This window comes from Chrysochloris asiatica, unplaced genomic scaffold, assembly GCF_000296735.1.
Source record: "Chrysochloris asiatica unplaced genomic scaffold, ChrAsi1.0 scaffold00050, whole genome shotgun sequence".
Classification (NCBI taxonomy): domain Eukaryota; kingdom Metazoa; phylum Chordata; class Mammalia; order Afrosoricida; family Chrysochloridae; genus Chrysochloris; species Chrysochloris asiatica.
In genome coordinates, this window is record NW_006408568.1 from 5,345,652 (window position 1) to 5,369,079 (window position 23,428).

General features: G+C 43.7%; 1 protein-coding gene across 1 annotated transcript in view; it reads left to right on the forward strand.

The window, feature by feature from the left end:
- The window catches only part of EFCAB4B (EF-hand calcium binding domain 4B), a 141,429-nt gene extending 124,085 nt beyond the window's left edge, over positions 1-17,344 (forward strand). The window contains exons 15-17 of the mRNA XM_006862681.1: positions 10,856-10,957; positions 13,726-13,802; positions 17,260-17,344. Coding sequence (XP_006862743.1) covers positions 10,856-10,957; positions 13,726-13,802; positions 17,260-17,344 — 264 coding nt within the window. The remainder of the gene's footprint in view (positions 1-10,855; positions 10,958-13,725; positions 13,803-17,259) is intronic.
- Positions 17,345-23,428: the final 6,084 nt, after the last annotated feature.

The following is a 23,428-nucleotide window of genomic DNA, read 5'->3' on the forward strand; positions in this document are numbered from 1 at the left end:
CATAAGGTTTTCAGTGACTAAATATTCGGAAGTAGTTCATCACTCTTTCTTTCTAGTCTGTCTTCGTCTAGAAGCTCAACTGAAACCTGTCTACCATGGGTGGCCTTTCTGGTATTTAAAATGCCCGTGGCATAACTTCCAGAATCATAGCAACACACAAGCTACCACAATATGACAAACTGACAGATGAGTGGTGGTCTGCCATCATTAGAGGCTTCTGTTTGCACAGAGAGCCTGGGAGCTAGCTGGAGAGCTGGATCTCAGGTTGAATTTGTAGATGGTGGTGGTGAAGAGATCTCAGAGGGCTACCATTGCAGCTAGAAGGCAGAGCTCAGTCCTTCCCCAGAACACTGCATGCCAACACTGGACATTTGGCACATCCGTGCATCAGACAGGGCTGAATACATCATCAGAACATTCATCAGCTAGGAAGCTTTAGTACACCCCTGGGCTTGGGAAGTCAGGCGAGGTGGTAAATCCATACATGGATAACTCAGAATGAGCTATGAGTAGGTGGGGTTTTCTGTATAATTTGTAGTTTGCGTTTTTCCTTTCTTAAAATTTTAGCACAAGTTGAAGTCAGACTGTAACCTGGATGAGCACCAGGATCACCTGTGGAGCTTTTAAAACCAGCAGATACCAGGGCTTTCTCTCCCAAATGGAACAGTTTGGGATGTGGAAATTAAAAAAAATTAATAACTCCTCAGGTAATTTTGAGTCTCATTACATTACCCATCCTAAATAAGTGTTTCTAGAAACTGAATATATGGGAGTCTATTGGGGAAATTTGTAAAATGTAGAATCTGACCAAACAGATCCGAGTTGGGACTTGAGGTGCAGCTTTTCTAATAAGTGCACAGGTGAGGCCAATGTTGCTGGTCCAGGGACCACACTTTGAGTAACAAAGCTCTGAATGATTTTCAAAGATGACGTGATCCTTTCATGCGAATTGTCTGAGCATCCATCTACCCTATGCCCACCACTCCCTAGGCACTCTGGAGATCTCAGTACAGTAGACCCACGGAGCACATTTAGTTCAGTGGCACAGGGCTGGGAGGCTGTGTCAGATGGTAGAGTGTGTGTTCAAGGTGTGGAACAGTGGCATCATAAATGCAATTATTCTCATGATTCATGAAAAACTAAGTTATTCTCTCTTGGCAACCAGCAATCAGAGATGTCAGGTGAGAGATTCAAACTTGACATCTCATTTGATCTGAGGGGAACTGAAAATAATAAGTACTTTATATTTGTGGAGCACCTTATTTTTTTCCAAAGAGCTCTAAGCACTTTACTAACTCCCTCGCCTGAAGAGGGGAGGGTGGAGGGGGAGCTTTAATAACAGTCTTCAAGGCTCTGAAGCCTTGTTATTAAGGGAACGGTGGCCAGCTGTTCTTGGTGCCCATTCCTCCCTCAACCTGAAAAGCAGTACAAGAAGAAAGGGTTTAAATTGCCATAGATTATACATGAGAAAGGCTTACTCTTGGAAGAGGTTGTGTGGAATAGGAACAGATGCTTGGGTGAGATACTAGGCTTCCCTGAAAAGGAAGTTCTTACCATGCCAGTTTGGCCACTTCTTGGCCATGAAACTTTGGCCAATCATTCAAGAGGATATAGACCAGATACTCTAAAAGAGACCTTGTGGCCCCTAAGGTCTCTGGTGTATGGGATGTGAGGGATCTGGAAACAGTCGTCCTAGCCCACCACCATAAGCTCACTGCAGTCAAGCTGATTCAGCCTCACAGCAATCCTATGGGCCAGAATAGAACCACTCCAGAGAGTTTCCAAGGCTGTAAATCTTTCCAGAAGCAGACTGTCTCATCTTTCTCCAGGGGAGTGATTGGTAGGTTCAAAAGCCAATATTTAACCCACTGTACCACCAGGGTTCCTTCCTTCTAATCCAAACCAAAACCAAATCTGTTGCCATCAAGTTGCTTCGGACTCATAGGGACCCTATGGAACAGAGGAGAATTATTCCATTGGGTTTCTAAAGCTATAAATATTTACAGGAGAGCAGGTAGCCTCATCTGGTGGGTTTGAACTTCTGACCTTGCAGTTAGCAGTCCTATACTTAGCCCACTGTGCCACCAGATCACCTTCACTCTAGCCACAAGAGTAGCCAAATCCTTTGCCACAGGTGAACTCTATGGGGTAGGTGATCCTGTACTCACACTGTTCCCCTACCCCACCTACCCTGTCCTCTTCTACCTAGGCACCTTTAGCTTGCTTATTGACCTTCTTCAACTGAGGCCCAAACTGAACCCAGACATCCTCTGTGCTTATTCTCTTATCATTTTATATTCCCCAGGGCCCTGGTGTGGTGCTGCAGGATAAGCACTGGACTGCTAACTGCAAGGTCAGCTGTTCAAACCCACCATCTGCTCTTAGAAACCCTATATAGAGTCGATATGACTCGGAACTGACATGACAGCACACAACAACACGCTCCTTACAGGAAATCAAAGCAGTTGGTCTTTCCTGCCAAATTAGCATTCCCAACCCACTCCTACACCCTTGTCATCATTGTTGGGTGGGGCTGGCTTAGTAAGTCCAATTTGGAGAAGAACCTAGTTGGGCTTTTAGGGCCTTCTGTGGGTACAGGATCATCTACCCCATAGAGGTCACCTGTGGCAAAGGATTTTGCTACTCTTGGTGCTAGAACGAAGGTGATTTGGTGGCAGAGTGGGATAAGCATAGGACTGCTGACTGCAAGGTCAGACGTTTACACTAGGGTAAACTGAACATCTGAAGACTTTGGGGCCTGGATCATACAGAGAAAATGGAAGTTGGGACAAGACTAAATGAGTCAGTATTTCCTCCAAATCCAGATTCTTAGTCCCCAGGATCTGTGATCCTGGGCTGTTGAACTTCTCTTTTAGATCTCCATGCCATTCTAAGAGCACTATAATAAGGCTACAGGTCAAAGATTTGAAATATGACTGGGGCCTTTAAGCTCAATAGACCATTATCTTTGAATTTGCGTATCTACCACTTTTAGTAGATCTCAGGTAGCACTGTGGTGAAAGCATTCGACTATTAACCTAAAGATCAACAGTTTTAAACCCACAAGAGAAAGATGCAGCAGACTGCTCCCATGAATATTCACAACCTTGACAACCCACTGGGCAGTTCTACTCCGTCCTATCGGGTCACTAGAAGGTGGAATCAAATCGGCGATAGTGAGTTTGGGTTTGGGGTACCCCTTTTTGGCTCTCATGAACGGGTTTCAATTTTCTTCAGCTTGAACTTGCATTTGAGCAATCGATCTGTTCCACATTTGGTCGATGGACTTGTTCTAACTGATGATAATTGAGCTTCACTCATAGCTCTTTCAATCACCCTGTATGTATGTAAAAGCTAGATGTATGTAAAGAAGACTGAAAAAGAATCAATGCATTTGAATTATAGTGTTGGCAAAGAATATTGAATATACCATGGACTAAGCTCACTACAAAAATCCTCACCACTGGACCAATAAACAACATTCTTATCAATGAAGTAAAGATTGAAGTTGTCAAGGACTTCATTCTTCTTGGATCAACTATCAACACTCATGGAAGCAGCAGTCAAGAGATCAGACGACATATTGCATTAGGCAAATCTGCTGCACAAGATCTTTTTAAAGTGTTGAAGAGCAAAAATGTCAACTTGAGGACTAAGGTGTGCCTGACCCAAGACATGGTATTTTCAATAACCTCATGTGCATGTGAAAGCTGGACAGTGAATTAGGAAGACCGTAGAAGCATTGATGCTTTTGAGTTATGGTGTTGGAGGAAAATAATGAAAGTGCCATGGGCTGCAAAAAGTACCAATAAATCCTTTTTGGAAGAAGTGCAGCCAGAGTGCTCCTTGGAGGCCAAGATGGCCAAACTTCGTCTCTCATACTTCAGACATATTGTCAGGAGGAACCAGTCTCTGGAGAAGGATATCATGTTTGGTAAGGTGGAGGGTCAGGGAAAAAGAGGAAGACCCCCAACGAGATGGATTGTCCAAGTGGCAGCATCGATGGACTCAAGCGTGGCAACAGTAGTGAGGCTGGCCCAGGATCGGGCAGTGTTTCCTTCTGCTGTGCATAAGGTCGCTATGAGTCAGTACCAACTCAATGGCACCTAACAACAACAACCAGCTCACCAGTTGCTCCACAGATACCGTATACAGGGTCACTATGGGTTGGAATCGACGTCACTTAACAACAAAAACAACAACCAGAAGAACAAACAAATCTGTCTTGGAATAAATACCGCCAGAATGTTCTTGAGGAGAAAGGAGTACAAGACTAGTGGTCACATGCTTTGGACATATTACCAGAAGGTACCAGTCCTTGGAGAAGGACATCATTCTTGGTAGAGGGGCAGTGAAAAAGAAAAAGACCGTCAATGAGATGGATTGGGCTCAAATATGTCAACAATTTTGAGGATGGTGCAGGACAACGCATTGTTTCATTTGGTTGTGCATAGGGGTTGCTTTGAGTCAGACCCAATAACAACAACAACAACAACAACAAACTTCTTTGGGACCACTAAAAGAAAACTAGAAATGAACTTGGAGTCTATCCTAATGCAGTGTCTTCTTTTATAGTTGAGAAAAACTGAGATCCTGAGAGAGGAAGTGACTTTCCAGAGGCCCCCGCAACTTGTCAGTGGCGCAGCCAGAACTAGAATCTAGGGCTCTGCCCCTGCATTATGCTTCTCTTTCATCACGTGGCCTATTGTTGAAATGTGCTACTGAAAAATAGGTGTTCGTTGCTTTTTCAGGCCTTCTCGCTTCAGCCTCAAAGCAAAATAGCTTTTCAGCTCAAGGAGGCCGACCCACTTCCCTCTACCTTCTTGGGCTGCTAACTAATTCCCATTCTGTGATCTTTGTCATTGGTGACAGTATACAGCACAGAGCAAAAAATAGCAGTTTGATTTTTTTCCCCACGTTCCAAGTTGAGCTTGAAGTGTTGGCAGTTTAAAACGAACTACACAAATAAATCTTGTTTTGACTCATAGTCCAGGGGGTGGATAAATATGGAAACCCCCAAGATATAATTTTGCAGTCATTTTTTTTCTTAGCATAACTGCATGCTTTAATGTGCTGAGAAATTTTTCATTCTGGCTCTAGAGAAATACAGCGCTATCCCAGCTAAGTGTTTTTTCTTGCCTCCCAGCAAATAGATATTAAAACACACACATACGCACACATGCACATGTACAAACTCTCGTTCTCTCTCTCTCACGCACACACACACACACACACACACACACACACCCTGCAAGAAGCCAAACCCAACAGCTGCACATTCTGAACTGAATGCCAGTCCTCTCTGCTCCAAATTGACAGCTCTTGTTATTTAAAGTCAGAGATGGGTAATCTTTTGAATTTCAACAAGTCTGTCTTCCAACAAGCTGGAGTTCAGAGAAAGGCAACAAAAATGATTGAAAGGCTAGAGAAGCTTGTATGTCAGAGGCATAGAACAGAAACAAGCCTTAAGAGGTCTATTTTACAGATCAGAGAATGGAAGAGCAGAGGAGTGACTCGGACAAGTCACACAGTGAGGTGGTGGCAGAACCTGAAACCTAAAGCAGGGATGGTGAACGTCCAGCCCACAGACCATATAAGGCCTGCAGAATCATTTGGTCTGGCACTGCTAAGGCAACCGCAGTTCCAGTCATCACATTGATAATGGTGGTTGTGTGCCATCAGGTTGGTTCTGACTCACAGCGACCCTGTCTGTATAGGGTTTCAGAGGCTGGGAATCTTTACAGGAGCAGGGATGAGTCAATTGTTTGACCAAATATAGCAGGCTAACTTTTAAATTGATAATTTTGTATAGCCCATGCATGATGTTATAAATTTTGGCAAAAATATGTTCCCCACCCCTGCTCTAAACAGAGATTGAATGTCTAGCTAAGGAGCTAAGATTTCTTCACTCTGGTCCGCTATGTCTAATGGATCTTACCTACATCTATAAAAATAGTAGCAGCAGAGACTAGGTGGGCCCTAGACTTGTTCACCAAGGAGTCCTAGCGTGGCACTGTGGGTTAATGTGCCAGACTGCAAATCCATTTGAACTGTAAGGTCGGCGGTTCAAGCTCACCAGCTGTTTCTTGGAAACCCTCTACAGGGTTGCTATGTGTCGGAATCCACTCAACAACACTTAACAGCAAGACTTGTTCATCAGAAGTGTGCTTTGGTCACTTAAAGGAGTGTTGTTTCTCCGTTAGTTATAGTTCTCAAAGTCTGTGTCAAGAGGGAGTCTCTGAGTAGCACAAATGGTTAAATACACGGCTGTTACGAATCGGGCTGTGAGCCTTAAGGTCAGCAGTTCGAAACTACCAGTCACTCCGCGGGAGAAAGATGAGGCTTTCTGTTCCCATAAGTCTTTATAGCCTCAGAAACCCTGAACAGGGTCTCTGTGGGTCAGAACCGACTCGACAGCACTGAACAACAACAACAATTAGCCAAAAGCTGGGTGGTTTGTATCTATCCGGAGCCTTCTCAGAAGATAGGCTTGATGATCTCCTTCCAGAAACCACAGTCGTTAAGAGTCATAGGAAGCACTCGCTACTGTGAAACACAGAGGGTCTCCACGAGTCAGAATTGAATTGACAGTAACTGGTTTGGCTCATGCCAAGATGTGAACCAAGTTGAAAACCTCCTTAAGTAAGAGAAAGGTGTAAAGTTTAAGTAGGCAGCTTAAGACTTTGGAGGTTAAAGTCAGAGAAGACCATGACACACACACAGCCCATTTTTTGTGCCCATTCTCCTGTGTTAGAGACTGATCTTAGGCCAGAATAAGGGTGACTGGCTGCTGTCTGACCTTATGTGCATTTTCACTTATTTTTGCACTGATACTCCTTTATCCTGATGACATGGAGCTTTTCCATCGTCTCTTTCCACAGATGTAGTCAATTTGATTTCAGTGTTTTGCATCTGGTGAGATCCATGTGTATAAAGAAGGTATTTGAAATGAACAAATCATTGATTTTGCAGAACTCTATTATGCATTTTCCAGCATCGCTTTTATCACCAAAGCCATATTTTACAACTACTGATCCTTCCTCTTTGCTCCCAACCTTTGCATTCTAATAATCACCAGTAATGATCAATTCATCCTAATTGCATGTTTGATCAATTTCAGATTGAAGAAGTTGGTAGAATTCTTCTATTTCATCCTCACTGGCTTTAGTGGTTGGTGTGTAAATTTGAATAATAGTGGTATTAACTGGGCTTTCCATCCAGGCACATGGATATTATCCTATCACAGACAGCGTCATACCTCATGACTGATCTGGCTATGTTCATTTTGACAATGAATGCATCACCATTCCTCTTCAATTTGTCAATGTGTGCAACAAGGTTGCATTCTTTCACCATACTTATTCAACCTGTATGCTGAGCAAATACTCTGAGAAGCTGGGTTCTGTGAAGAAAAACATAGCATCGGGATTGGAGGAAGACTCATTAACAACCTGCTATATGCAGATGATCGAAACTACCAGCTGCTCCGCGGGAGAAAGATGAGGCTTTCTACTCCCATAAAGATTTACACCCTCAGAAACCCTGTACAGGGTCGCTATGAGTCGGTTCCAACTCCACGGCACATAACAACAACATAGGCAGATGATACAACCTTGCTTGCTGAAAGTGAAGAGGACTTAAAATATTTATTGATGAAGATCAAAGCCTTTGGTATGGATTACATCTCAATGTCAAGAAAATAAAAATCCTCACCACTGGACCAATAAACAACATTCTTATCAATAGAGAAAAGATTGAAGTTGTCAAGGACTTCATTCTTCTTGGATCAACTATCAACACTCATTGAAGCAGAAGTCAAGAAATCAAACAATGTATTGCATTAGGCAAATCTGTTGCACAAGACCTTTTTAAAGTGTTAAAGAGCAAAGATGTCAGCTTGAGGACTAAGGTGTGCCTGACCTAAGCCGTGGTATTTTCAATAACCTCATATGCATGCGAAAGCTGGGCAATGAATAAAGAAGACCATAGAAGAATTGATGCTGTTGAGTTATAGTGTTGGAAGAGAATATTGAAAGTGCCATGGGCTGCCCAAAGAACCAATAGATCTGTTTTGGAAGAAGTGTAGCCAGAGTGCTCCTTGGAGGCCAAGATGGCCAAACTTCATCTCTCATACTTCAGACATATTGTCAGGAGGGACCAGTCTCTGGAGAAGGATATCATGTTTGGTAAGGTGAAGGGTCTGAGAAAAAGAGGAAGACCCCTAACGAGATGGATTTGCCAAGTGGCAGCATCGATGGACTCAAGCGTGGCAACAGTAGTGAGGCTGGCCCAGGATCGGGCAGTGTTTCATTCTGCTGTGCATAAGGTTGCTATGAGCGGGTACCCAATTGATGGCACCTAACAACAACAACAACAACAACAACTCCTTTATCAGTGGCAGGCCAGCTCCAGAGAGGGAACGAATGAAGGGAGGAGCAGTGCAAAGAACATAAACCATAGCTCCAACGGGTTGCTATGTTTTCCACCTACTCCTAAGTTCTTTCATTTTTATATCCAGGAATTGCTTTTAAAAAGAAGACTGCCCCTTCTTTTCCCATGAGGTAGCACTGCTGTTTATGGTGCCACCTCATCCTATTGAATCACTGATGGTCCATCATCCCCTTTGCAAGTGAGGAAAACTCAAGTTCATCCACCCGACCAAGTAATAACAAAATCAGGTTAGAATCCTGTTTTGGGATTTCAAGTCTGATGCTCATATTTTCAGAGCCTTTCCATGTCAAGAAATCCCACAAGCTTTAGTCATTCCTCACACATGAATCTACAAATATCTCTCTGTCGTGTGCTCCAAACAGCAAGCCTTTTGGCCCATTTCCCTGCTTCCTCTTTTTCTTTTTCTATTGCACATCACTCAGAAATGGGGATGTTCCCAGGAACTGGCCCTGTGGTTAATAGGGAGCCACAGCATTTTATATACACCAAAAGTAGGTTTCTCAATTTCAAATCATTGGAATATGGTGCAACCAACTTAACAGCGCACAGGATTTAATCTATTTTTAATGGGTCAGAAGACATTGTAAGATCTTGTAGAGCCTTTGATTCATCATTGGAACCCACTGCCGTTGAGTGGTTTCCAACTCACAGCAACTCTACAGAACAAAGTAGAACTGCCCCATAGGGTTTCTAAGACTGTAAATCTTTCAAATGCAGACTGCCACATCTTTCTCCCACAAAGCAGGTATTGGGTTCAACCACGGACCTTTCAGTTAACAGCTGAGTGCTTAACTTCTGTGCCACCAGGGATCCTCATCTTGACAAACATTAATTACCATGGATATGTGGAAGTACCATGTTTAAAGAGTTCTAGTCAGTATGACAACATTAGAGAGTAGAGAGCTTATTAAAAATAAGAAATTATAGACAAAAATTCTCTAAGAGACAGAGAATTGTCTACTCATTTACTAAAGGGTCACCGTAATTCAGTGACTTTGTTGTTGAATGTGCAGATTCAAAAACCATTGAGGCTTAATTTGAACCTTAATTTTCACGTGTTGTTGTTGAGTGCCATCCAGTCAGTTCTGACTCATAGCAACCCTTCAAGTTAAAATAGGTATACCAGCCAGATGGACTTTGGGCATTTATTTGACATGGTAAGATAAAGAAGCTAAAGAATTGGCAAAGCTATAACTGCTTGCTAGCTTCTGTAATTCCACAATACTCCATTTAGTAAAACACTTAGTTACAGTGAATAACTATTTGCTATCAAATTGTGATTAAAAGACCTAATTAAATATTTCACAAAGTAAAAATAACTGCCAGCTTAGAAGCGAACATTGCCATACTTACTCACTTAATAGCTGTGTGTTCTGGGCTCTTTATTCACCCTCAAAAGAAACACACTTACACCCAGTTTACAAGGGAAGAGGCAGAAAGCCTGGGGCACAGGCTCCTGGCTAACCTGCCACAACCGGTGGAGAGGTAAATCAGGGGTTGATCCACTGAATACATCTGCTGCTTCTGGTCAGTAAGTACAACTGGTCATGGGGGACTTGCTTCAGAGCCAGAGCACCCAGTGACAGGGAGCTGTTGGGCCCCATGTTGGTGGTGGTGGTGGTAAGTGCCATTGAGTCAGTTCTAATTCATAGCGATCTTGTGTAGGGTTTCCAAGGAGCAGCTGGTGGGTTTGAACTGCTGTCCAGGACTCCATGTAATGACCTGAAGTCAGACTCAACACATGTCTTCTATGGACCACTCGCTGTAGCCCAGGAGTAAGAACCCAACCGTCAGGGAGCTTATGTGCCCAGTCAGCATGAGGTCCCTGGTAATTCTGCTTCTAAGGCAAACCACGCTGCATAAATTCCCTTGGTTCAGTCTGGTTCACAGACTGAGTCTGGTCTCTTAGGAATGCCCTTTGTTGTTAAGTGTCATGGAGTTGGTTCAGACTCATAGTGACCATGTTTCCTAGAATCCACCAACCTTGTGGATAGTAGTCTAGCATTTATCCTACAGTGCCACACCAGGATTCCTTAGGGGCTCCAAAGACCCATAGTTCAGCAACGTCTACTGTCTCCTGTTCCTGCTACCCACTCCCCAGCACATCTAAGGAGTCTTTGTGCTCCTCTCAAGACCCAAGGAGAATGGAGCTGGAGGGAGGGGTCATTGTAGTGATAGGAAATGGGCCTCAGGCACTTTGCAAAAGCTTTGTTTTGTTGACTAAAATTCTCAGAAAGGGTGGCTATCTCCTCCATTCTTTCTGGAGACTCCATCAAAGCCAGTCCTGTCTTGGCAACAGCAGATTCTCAAGTCAGATTGTATCTTCCCAGCCACCATTTTAAGCCTGCCTTTATAAATCCTCCGTATGAAGCTTCTCTAAATTGGGGGATTATCTGTTCTACAGGAAGCTGTGGGAGACCACATCCCTGTTCTTCTGCTGGGCAATAAAATTGACAACGAGAAGGAAAGAGAAGTACCCCGTGGCCTCGGAGAGCAACTTGCCAAGGTAAAGTGAAAGCATTTTTGTCTCTCTGGGTAGGGTGGGACTCTCTTGAGTTCCTTGGTGGAGGGCCTTGGTGGCAACCTTCTCTGGAAGACCCATGGGAAGGAAGAAGTTGGGCAGGAAGCGTGCCCTTTTTTCATCAAGGGATGCTCGGCTCCTGCAAAGTTAGAACTTTCTATAGCGAGCTCTGATAGCATACTGGTTACAAATCAGGCTGCGAACCACAAGGTCAGCAGTTCGAAACTACCAACTGCTCTACAGGAGAAAGATGAGGCTTTCTGCTCCTATAAAGATTTACAGCCTCAGAAACCCAGTTCAGGGTCGCTATGGGTCGGAACCGACTCGATGGCACTTAACAACAACAACATAGAATGCCACAGATTGCAAGCTAGAGTTGCTTCAGACCCACTAGGGCTTGGAGAATTGCCCCAAACTTTCTTTCTTATTACACAGAATTATAAATTATGAGATATAAGTGGTTACTTAATTCAATCCCCCATCTGATACTAGAATAACATTATCTGTGTTTCTACTTGATCCCCTTCAGAAATGAAAAACTCAGTATGTTGAAGGCAGTTTGTTCTTTTTTGGACAGCTTTATTAGTGAGTTAATCCTTTCCATCAAGATTCATTCTCAAGAATATGAACTCAAGATAAACTGAGGGGATCACATAAGCACCAGCCCCACTGCTCGAGAATGGAACCCAGTAGTGCCTAATGTAAACCCCATAGGAAGTGCTCATTCCTTGGCTCTTCTGTTGACTTGGAGCTTGATTTTCATAGAACCAAGGAGGATGGGGATGCCTGTTAGTTCTGTGATGCTATAATTCTAGGCTACTTGCTGTAACCAGGGACTCATGACCTCAGAACCTGGGAAATTGAGTACAGATGGTAAGAATCAAGGAAGAAAGCTTGGCAGGTGTTCATGTAGAGGGTCGCTAGGCAATTTCATGTCCTCAATCCCTCATCCACAATTTCCAAATTCAAAAAGCTCTGAAAACAGAAAAGATTTTTTTTGCATTTCAACCGGCAAAAAAAAAACCCCACCAGAACAGAAGTGAGACTATTTATGGACTTTATTTATCTCGCTTTATGTGAACAGTCATATGTTAGATTTCAGAGTGCTGCCCCAGATTCAGAGGGTTTTGGGTAATATACAGTATAAAACAACTTACCATCAAATCTGCTCTGAGTAATGCCAACCCTGTGTGTGTCAGAACAGAACTGGGCTCCACAAGGTTTTCAGTGACTGATCTTTTGGACATAGATCACCAGGTCTGTTTTTCACATGTGGCTCTAGGTGGACTCCCATCTTTAATCTCCAGTTAACCAAACACACGAACCCTTTGTACCAGCCAGGGACTCCCATGTACACTATAGACATGCATTACCTTTCTTAATTCCAAAACGTAACACGTTTTGCAAAATACATCTGACCCCAAGGATTTGGGGTAAAGAACTGTATACCTGTATTACTACTAGTCCATTTCCTTTGGTCAGTGGGGAAAAAAAAAAAGCGAAGTTCAGAAAAGTTAGTGATTTATCCCGATTATTATCCCGATTATCACAGAATTTATCATGACGGTGGTCTACAGTAGTAGGTTAGAAGACATATTTTGTCTTCCTATGCTAGTGTCGTGGAGTCCTGGTGTGGTGGTGTCGGATGAGCACTAGATCACAAGGTCTATTTGAACTTCAAGGGTTCATATCTACAAGCCACTCCATAGAAACCCTATGCAGGGGAGTTAGGAGTCAGAACCGGCCTGGCGGCCCTTAACAATAACAACACTTGGTCGTCTGTACTTTCCACCTCACCACCTCCTCTCTCTGACAGACTGACCCATAACCAGGTTCTGAAAGAAGGGGGCAGAGAGAAGATGAAGGATGTAGGGTTGAATGAAGAAGGCAGAGGCTGGAGTTGGCCCATTTGGTGTGGAATTCGGAGCCAACGTTTGCAGAGCCTTTTGTTCTGCAGCTGCCGGGGAAGTGTCTTCAGCACAGAGCATCAGCTTCCAAGAAGAGACTGCCTCAAAACCAGGCCCGTGCACCCTTAGCATTATCATATGAAGTGGGAAGTCTATTAATGGGAATGGTAAAAGGGATAGGATACGCCTTGACCAAGGCTTCCCACATGGACATAGAACCGCTCTAGTCTAATGAAGTGATGGACACTTTTCCTGAGGTGCCAGTGCTGACAACCTGGGCAGGTGAAGTGCTAATGGACAGGTGAGATGAGAATTCTTTGGGGAGGGCCTCAGTGACTTCTGCCCCAAGATCCATGGGTGCCAGCATCCTGGGAAAGACATGCTGCTGGGAGGCCAGCCATTAAAGGAGTAGGTGGTCTGCACAGGGCAGCCATGCATCCTCTCTAAATCCATTTCCTGACTGTGAAAGCGAAAGAACGTTACCCGCCCTGGTCTGTGTGTCCTGCCGGCATCCCTGGGCTGGTGTGACAGAGAATCTGTGATGTTCATTCCTGAGAGCAATCTGAGAAAGTAAAGCTCTAAGGCAGCTTACGGCTTCATTGTTCTACAACAGTTAGAGCTCACCTGGGAGATGGTTACAGAACTCTCATTAGTCAGGGAGTCTAAGGAGACAGAAACCAAGTGTGGACAGAGTTGGGGGGTGGGGTGTTGACAAATTAAGGGAACTGTGAAAATGTGAGAGGTAGTGGGACTGTAAGTAGATGCTTACAGGGTGCCCCTCCTGCCCACAGCTCTCTCTAGTCTTCCCCAATATTCTCCTTGTATCCCCTCTATCTCTGATTCTAGGAGAACAGGCTGATCTTCTACGAATGCAGTGCCTATTCCGGTCACAATGCCCAAGAGTCCCTGCTCCATCTAGCCAGGTAAGAGAGGTGCAGCTCACAGGTGCAGTGAACTGCCAAATCCAGCTGTGCTAGGTCTGGTGGGAGGCACTGCCTTCAACTCTGCCTGGGACCTTCCTTTCCTGTCACCTACGTAGAGCGGATGGTGGACCAGGCCTTTGGGTGGGATTTCCGGGGTTATGGACAGCCTTCTGAAATATAGTAATGATGAAGAAGAATAACGTCTCCGTGCCTGTAACCTTCTTCCAAGCCTTAAAGACTTTCTTTATCCCAGTAAAGACTTTCTTTATCCCAGGGGCCCTCTTTCTAAACTTGCTTGCTCCTAGGAAAGGTCGTATCAGATTGGTAGGTTCCTCTTCACTGGCAAATACCATAGTTGGGATTACTTGTCAGCCAGCTGGGAGCAAGAATAGGTTGTACTATGGGTTCCTGGGGGAACAGAAACACTCAAGGCAATGATTTTCATGTGTTGCTAAAAGGGCTGTACCTAAATGGAAATATTGTTTATTAAGCCCCTTAATGACAAAAAGTCATTAAGAAGACAAGAAAGAAGGAAAAGGTCAAAATGGATGTCAGAAGAGACTCTGAAACTTGTTCTCCAGTGTAGAGATGCTAAAGCAAATGGAAGAAATGAGGAGGTGCAAGAGCTGAAAATTTCAAAGCTCAGCTCAAGAAGATAAAGCCAAATATTATAATAAAATGTGCAAAGATTTGTAATCAGAAAACCAGAAAAGAATAACACGCTCAGCATTTCTCAAGCTGGGGGAACTGAAGAAAAAATTCAAGCCTCAACTTTCGTTATTGAAAGATTCTCTGGGCAAATTATTGAATGATGCAGAATGCATCAAGGAATACACAGTCATTGTACCAAAAGGAAATGGTTAATGTTCAAACATTTCAAGAGGTACCATATGATCAAGAGCCAGTGATACTCAGGGAGGAAGTCCAAGGTGCATTGAAAGAATTGGCAAAGTACAAGGCACCAGGAATTGATGGAATAAAAATTGAAATCTTTCAAGAAAGTGAGGCGGCACAGGAGGCACTCACTCATCTCTGCCAAGAAATTTGGAAGGCAACTATCTGGCTGACTGATTGGAAGAGATCCATTTTGAGCCCATTCCAAAGAGATGTGACCCAATGGAATGCGGAAATCATCGGACAATCTCTTTGATATCTCAAGCGAGTAAAGTTTTGCTAAAGGTAATACAGAAACGGCTACAATCATACATTGACAGAGAACTTCCAGAGGTTCCAGCTGGATTCAGAAGAGGCCGTGGAATGAGAGATATCATTGCTGATGTCTGATGGATCTTGGCTGAAAGCAGAGAATATCAGAAAGATGTTTACCTGTACTTTATTGACTACACAAAGGCTTTCGACTGTGTGGATCATGACAAGCTATGGACAACATTGCGAAGTATGAGTATTCTAGAATACTTGAGTCATGAGGAATCTGTTCCTGGACCAAGAAGCAGTTGTTCGAACAGAACATGGGAACACTGAATGTTTTAAAATTAAGAAAGGTGTGCGACAAGGTTGTATTCTTTCACCATACTCATTCAACCTGTATGCTGAGCAAATAATATGAGAAGCTGAATTCTATGAAGAAAAACGTGGCATCAGGATTGGAGGAAGACATATTAACAACCTGCGATATGCAGGTGATACAACCTTGCTTGCTGAAAGTGAGGAGGACTTAAAACATCTCAATGTCAAGAAAACAAAAATCCTCATCACTGGACCAATAAACAATATTCTTATCAATGGAGAAAAGATTGTCAAGGACTTCATTCTTCTTGGATCAACTATCAACACTAATGGAAGAAGCAATCAAGAGATCAAACAATGTATTGCATTAGGCAAATCTGCTGTACAGGAACTTTTTAAAGTGTTGAAGAGCAAAGATGTCAGCTTGAGGACTAAGGTGTGCCCGACCCAACACATGGTATTTTCAATAATCTCCTATGCATGCGAAAGCTGAACAGTGAATAAGGAAGATCGTAGAAGAATTGATGCCTTTGAATTATGGTGTTAGAGGAGAATACTAAAAGTGCCATGGGCTGCCAAACGAATCAATAGATCTGTTTTGGAAGAAGTGTAGCCAGAGTGCTCCTTGGAGGCCAAGATGGCCAAACTTTGTCTCTCATACTTTGGACATGTTGTCAGGAGGGAACAGTTGCTAGAGAAGGATATAATGCTTGGTAAGGTGGAGGGTCAGAGAAAGAGGAAGACCTCCCAATAAGATGGATTGGCCAGGTGGCAGCATCGATGGACTCAAGTGTGGCAACAGTAGTGGGGTTGGCCCGGTATCGGACAATGTTTAGTTCTGTTGTGCATAGGGTCGCTATGAGTAGGTGCTGACTCAATGGCACCTAACAACGACAACAATTAAGCCCCTGACCAAGGAGCCCTGGTGGTATAGTGGGTTACACATTGTACTGCTAACCACAAGGTCAGCAGTTCTAATCTATCACAGGACAAAGATGAGACCTTCTGCTCCCATAAAGATTTATAGCTTCAGAAACTCTCTACAGGTTCGTTATGAGTCAGAACCAACTCAACAACATTTACCAACAGCAGCACGCCCCTGACTATACTTAAGGAAACAAAACCACACTGTGCTCCATTTTCAATATTTGATCATTCATTCCTTTATCCATCTGGGCATTCATTTCATTCATCCACCCGTTCACTCAACTAATACTTAATAGTGTCTATTTTGTGCTCAGCACTCACTTGGGGGCATTTAGAAAGCATTTTTCTTGAATAGTTAAGAACTCAGAACATTTCCTTCTATACCTTGGGGGAAAAATCGAGGCAAGTCCCCCTGCCTATGTGAGCTTGTTTAGTCCTATAAGGGACATCAATTCTACCTGTCCTGCTCACCCACAGGTTGTTCTGAACATCAAAGAAGGTGCTCAAGGTGAAAGTGCTTTGGAAGTATAATGCAGGGCAGAGATACTAATCATTGTTTGAATCCTCTACCTCAAACATTTAATCTGGAACTGTGTCCACATGAGACAGCCTTCTGTAGAAATCGCAATCAACAAATACATCTTTTAGAGCCTCCAGTGTATGATTATCACTGTGCTCAGTTGCTGCAGAGATACAGAGGCCAAGGAGACAGCTGGTTGTGTGGTGAGGGAGGATGCTGAGGAAGCACTGCATTATGATGCAGATGAAAGCTCTAACAGGTGGAGTCACAGTGCTGTCAGGTCACTTAGGCCAACTAGAAGATCAGAGCAGGCTTCCAGGAGTAAATGTCTTAAAGGATCCATGTTGACCAAACCTTCTGGCTTTACAATTATAGTTAGGTAGGAGGCACTTTGTGGAATCCCCATGGGTAGACTTCAAATAGTCTCCCTGACTCTCTGGTGTAGCTGAGATCCCTTCTTATTACCCCAGTGGCTGGTCCATGTTGCCAACTCCTGGGCCTAGCAGCTTCTCTAGTGCTTACACTATGTCTTTCCCTTCTCAGAATCCTCAAGGAGCAAGAAGACACAGTGAGGGAGGACACCATTCAGGTGGGCCGTCCTGCCAAGAAGAAATCCTGCTGTGGCTGATGGGAGGCATCCCAGGCATCTTGCTGCTGTTGGGGCCTGAAGCCCCAGGGCCCACCCGAACCCTGCACACGGGCTCTTGCACCGATACCACCCACCAAAGCCCACCATACCTCTGTCCTTGTCAGTGACTTTCACCCGCCAAAAGGAAGGGAAGCACATGGAATTAGGAAAACTGCTCTTGGGGCATCTCAGGGTCTTTTCTCTCTCTTCTTTCTCTAGATCCCAGATGTCCATTCCTTTTCTTCCAGATTGGTTTCCTGGGGGAAAGGAAACAGATGGGCACTTCTAGAACAGTCACTACGTGCCTGCTCCATCTTCCTTCTCCTCCCCTCGCCCCTTAGGAGCTGCAGCACTGCAGTTGCCATGGCAACTGTGCAGGTCTGACTTGCTGCTTCCTGCAGGCCAGAGGATGTACTGCCTGGGTGATGCTAGGGTACTCTGTCCTGCTTTGGCTCCTGTTGAAGCTTGGCTCCTGGAAGCCAATGGGTTTCCTTTGGTATATGTTTCATGGACCCTGTTGTTGAGTGAACGACAAAAGGGCACCCACATTCTATTCCACCACCATCACCACTACCATCCACCCTGGGTCCTTCTCCTTCCCAAAGTCACACCCTCTAGGGTCCAGCCCATCTACAGTCACCATTCCAATGCATTTGCCCCTCTCTCAGGTTCTATGGAATGGTGCCTTACAAAGAACCCACAGTCTGCCCTCCCCACCATCCCACCCACAACCCTGGCCCCACGGTGGGCTGTGATGTCAGTTTATTATGCCGGGGGTTAGGGAAGTAGGTTCACTTCCTACTTAATTTTGATGAAGAAATGAAAAGAAAACTAGGGAAAGAAAAACCATCTGCTGCTAAACAGAGAGACCATTTCTGGAGGGTATAAATAAGGTATATATAGCTCTATAAAAGCCATTTTCTAACTGTTTCTCAAAATAGCTCTGCTAAAAATCATACATGATGATTAACAGGGTAGATTGACATGCAAGCAGTGAGTCTCAACACCAAGTCCATAGTTACCGACTTCGTTCTATTTCATTTTCCTTTTTTCCAGAAAATGGTATTTAAGGTGGGGTGGGGGTGGGGGGATAATCTGGGCTGTGATGTTGCTTTCTTACTGGTGTTGAGAAGTAAACTGGGTGTCTAGCCATTGCTGGCGGTACCCCCGTGACTGCAACAGTACAGGGACCTTTGATTAAAGGAAACGTTCCTCAGCTGTGTTCTGTGTCTCAGGCCTTGAGGGTGTTCTGGCATTACTGGATGTCAGGGATTCTGGCAAGTTGGGCATCCTTGCCCTGGCAGGGTGGGAGGTTGGATGAAAAGCTCACTGCCCATTAAAATTCTAGGATTACAGATCCAGACCCCCACACAAAAATGGATAGTCCACACCCAAGTGGAGTTCCCGGGTGGTGCGAATGATTCAGTGTTCATCTACTAGCCAAAATGTTGTTGGTTTGAATCCACCCAGAGGCACCTGTTGTTGTTACCAAGTGCCATCCAATGGATTCCGACTCATAGTAACCTTGTATAGGGTTTTGGAGGAGCAGCTGGTGAGTTTGAAGTACTGACCTGCTGGCTCAAACTAACCTTTCTGTCCAGTGCTTTATCCCACAGTGCACACCGGTGTCTAGAAGGTGGCACACTGCTCCCCAGAGGTCACAGCCATGAAAACACTATGGAGGAGTTCTGCCCTGCATACATGGGGTTGAGTTGACAGCAACTAACAATATCCCCGCCACCCCAGCTAAGACAAGCAGGGAGAGAGAGGGACAGAACATACTTATATGTTTCCAAGAAGTTGGCTCAAAATGATTCCATACAGCCTACAGATAGGAGACACCACTAGGTAGTTTCCAAGAGTGTAGAGCCCCACAGTCTTCTCCATTAATTCCCCAAAGAGTCAGAGCCACCAGAGGTAGGTCACCAGGCAAGTGCCCACCTCCTTTCTGCAGACTTCTCTCTGCCATTCAGAGCTGACAGGGACCAGAGAGTCTGTGGAGGGCGTGGGATGAAACCCAGGACTGAGCCCCAGGATGTGCTCTATGATCTTTGGTAAGCTAGCTCTCTCCTTGGGTCACCATCTCATCAATAAAATGAGTGAGCTATTTGATGTTTTGGGTCCTTCCTGTTCTAAGTGCTTATAATGACATATTCCATTTCCATCCTAAGTGTTACCCAGTGCAAGGTTGACAGGAACTCACAACACACTAATTTCCCTAAGGGAGGACCATGGTGATGGTCTCATACATGGAATGTGTGGGGGTACTTGGACCATCTAGAAGAGACCTCTCAACATCTATGTGTGTGGTGTTATCATGTGTTGTTGTGTGTGTGTGGAGAGCAGTGTAGGAGGTAAACATTGGCAATTGGAATTTATGGGGCAAGTTGAACTAAACTTGAAGTTCCTTAAACCCACAGATTTCATCATCCCTCATACCTGGTGCCTCTTTGGGAACTATAGTCAATTTAGTTGACTGTAGTTAAGACTGAACTTAGAACGGTGGTGGGAAGGGCGACGTGGTGTCTGACTTTCTCGCAGGCAGGACAAATCTCTACAATGTCTCAAAGGTCCAGGCAGAGAGGGTTACAGGCAGGTCTTCCGGTCTCTACTATTTCCTCCTCCAAACTCACCTAAAAAAGTATAGAGGAACAGGACTTCAGAAAGATTTTGAAATGTTCTTTATCCCTAGGTCTTAGCCTCTTCCCTGCTATCCCTTTTTTTTAAGCAACTAAAGTGGCTTCAAGATCAAAGCTATTCCAGTAGCTGTTAGTCTGTCCCAGAGCAGACAGACCCTGGGCACAAGACAGCCAGACAAATCTGATTCTGTGACAAAAGAACTCTCCCTTTGTCTCTGTCACTAGAAGGCACTACTCCAAAGATCTTAAACCAGTTTCAGTTGTTGCTATAATGTCCTTCAGCAAGTCACTTCCTTTCCCTATTTGTATTTGTCTATTTTGCATTAATATTTTAAATATTCAATGGAACACTGTGGATAAAGTACTTAGCATGATGTCCAGCATGTAGTAGGTGTTATCAGCATCTAGTTGCTGCACATAACACCTGTTTTGTTTCATTTTCAGAGTTAGAAGCAATTAACATTTGTTAAGTCTTCTACCCACAACTGGGCACATTCACAAACACTGCCTCATTTCAGCACCTGGTTGCCCAGTCCATTTGCCTAGATCCAGAACTCTTACCTGGCTTTGCATTAGCATTACTGTCTTTTGTTGTTTGAGGTTTCTTGATCTCCTTTTCCACTCAGAATTTTGCTCAAACTCCCTGGTTTGCCTAGCAGGGCCAAGCCAAGCTGAGCTGAACCTGCCAGTGCCTACTATCTAATTTCAGCCCACAATCCACTCTCTCCCTTTCTCATTCTCCAGGACTCAGACAACAGCTTAGACCTGGTCCCAGCTCACCATTCTTAATCCCACACCTGCTCTCTATTCTAATTCCTTGTGCCTCTTATGGAATCTGCAGCTGCCCTCAGCTCTGAGCTGTCAAATCAGAAGCTCCATCACCAAACCAGTGCCTGGGGTGCCTTGCTATTTGTCTAGCATTGTTTCCTGTTAGTTTCTTTGGGGTCTTCTCTATTCCCCTGTGATACTCTAGCTGTCTTCTATTTTTCTCCATGTCCAGTATACTCCATGCTCAATAACCCCACCCAATCTTGAAATCACTTCCTCTCTACTCTCCCTCTGGGCCCATTCCAGGCCTTACCTGTGCCCTCTATCAAAACAATTCAATCTTTTGTCTCTAGAAGTCACTTCTCCAAAGATCTTAAACCAATTTTAGCTAAGGATGTTGACTCAAAGACCACACTTACACTTTGACAGAGAACGCTAAGGGAGGAAAAACTTTAAATCAAAGGAATAATTCTCTAGTGATGGAATATTAAGTCATGGAGTCAAATATTTCAGGATAGAGTTCTGTCTTGGCTCCTTTCTGTTTTGGATTCCAAGCCTTTTTTGCAGGCGACCTTCGCCCTAGCCGCCAGCGATTCCTGCTTCTGATCCTCATTTAGCTTTTGATTTTTACCCAACCTCAGTTGGTTGGTGGTTGCATAGCCTCTTTTTGTTTTTATAAAGACACTTTGTCTCCCTATATCACACAAGAAAAGTCAGTAACCACAGCTAAAAAGTCAAGCTGTAATCACACCTTATAAAATACCAAACCCAAGCAAGAACCAATACCAGAAGACATACACCAGGGAAACAAGCAATACCTGTGAAAGTCACACAGAGTTAAGCAATAAGAAGGGGGAAAATAGAAGACCACACCCTGATCACCTCTCACAGTAAACAATCACTAAGCATAAAAAAGTACCAAAATACAAAATCACTTAAGGGTTAGGCCCACAGGTAAACAGTAAACATGCACAAGAAGCAAAAACAGATGACCATATCAGCACATGTCCAGAAAAAGATAAAATACCTGAGACAAATGATCCAGAAGCAGACCTGGAAACCATAATGGATGGAGGGCATGCCCTGGAAATACCTGAGAAAGAATTCAGAATCATCATAAAATGTTTCAAAACACTTTACAATGGAGTTGAGAAACAAGAAAGAAGCCAGGAAAGTGCAACAGGAACAATCAAATAAAATAGCAACAGCATTGGAAACAATTCAAAACCTGCAGAAAGAGAACCAAACAATTAATAACAAAGTGGCAGAAATAGAAAACACTCAGGAAGGACTAAGGAATAGAATAGACGAGATGGAAGGAAGAATCAGCGAGCTGGAAGACAGGTCTTTCAATACATATAAGATAGAAAAACAAACACAAAAAAGGATAAAAAATTCTGAAGATGATATAAGATTTATGCTGGACAACATGAAGAGGAATAACTTAAGAATTTCCAACATCCTAAAAAGTGAAAACATTAACGTACAAGAAGCGCAACGGACTCCAAGAAGGATAGACCTCAAAAGAAAATCACCAAGACATATCATAGTCAAGCTTTCCAAACTCAAAGACAAGGAGACGCTTCTGAAAGCAGCCAGAGAAAACAGAAAGGTCACATATAAGGGCAAGCAAGCCAGACTAAGCTCAGATCTCTCGGCAGGAACCATGCAGGCAAGAAGGCAATGGGGAGACATATATAAAATCCTGCAAGAAAACAATTTCCAACCAAGAATCCTTTACCCAGCAAAGTTATCAATCAAATATGATGGGGATATCAAAACATTCCAGGATAAACTGAAGCTATGGGAGTGCACGAAAGCCAACCCTGCACTACAAAACATCCTAAAGGGAGTTTTGTGGACTGAGAACCAACAAGAACGGACAACATCCAGAGACTGACATACATGGCAGCACCTCCCTAAATCAAGCCAACAAAAAGAAGAATTGGTAACAAAGCAAAAATAAAGAACAAACTAAGAGGCATTGAGAGGTCAGTCTATGACCAAAACAAGTACAATGGAAAGGAAGGTAAACACATAGGAAAAGAGACCCAGATAGGGAGAAGGTCAAATCAGTTACAGGATAAAATAGACTGCACTAAAAGGACAGAGAATTCAATGGACCATAAGGCAACCTCAAAGAAAATTAACACCCCACAACATCCCAAGAGAACGAGAATCCAAGAAAAATATGAAAACATTAAAACTATAAGGAAAGGCACAAGAAAGAGCACACAAATCATGAATTCAACAGAAAAAGACAAGCAGAATAAAGAAGCAGCAACACCACAAAAAAAGAATATAATGACAACAAATAACCAATACCTATCGATAATTACACTGAACGTAAATGGATTGAATACACCTATCAAGAGACGGAGGGTGGCAGAATGGATAAGAAAACAAGATCCCTCAATATGCTGTCTGCAAGAGACACATCTCACCAACAGAGACAGAAACAGATTAAAAGTGAAAGGATGGGGGAAAATATACCAAGCTAACTACAATAAAAAGCAAACAGGAGTGGCAGTGCTAATATCAGATAAAATAAACTTTAAGGCAAAAGTCAGCATAATAGATAAAGATGGACATTATCTCATGAATAAAGTGACAATTGAAGAAAACGAAATATCCATATTAATTATCTATGCTCCCAATGAAAGAGCGCCAAAATATC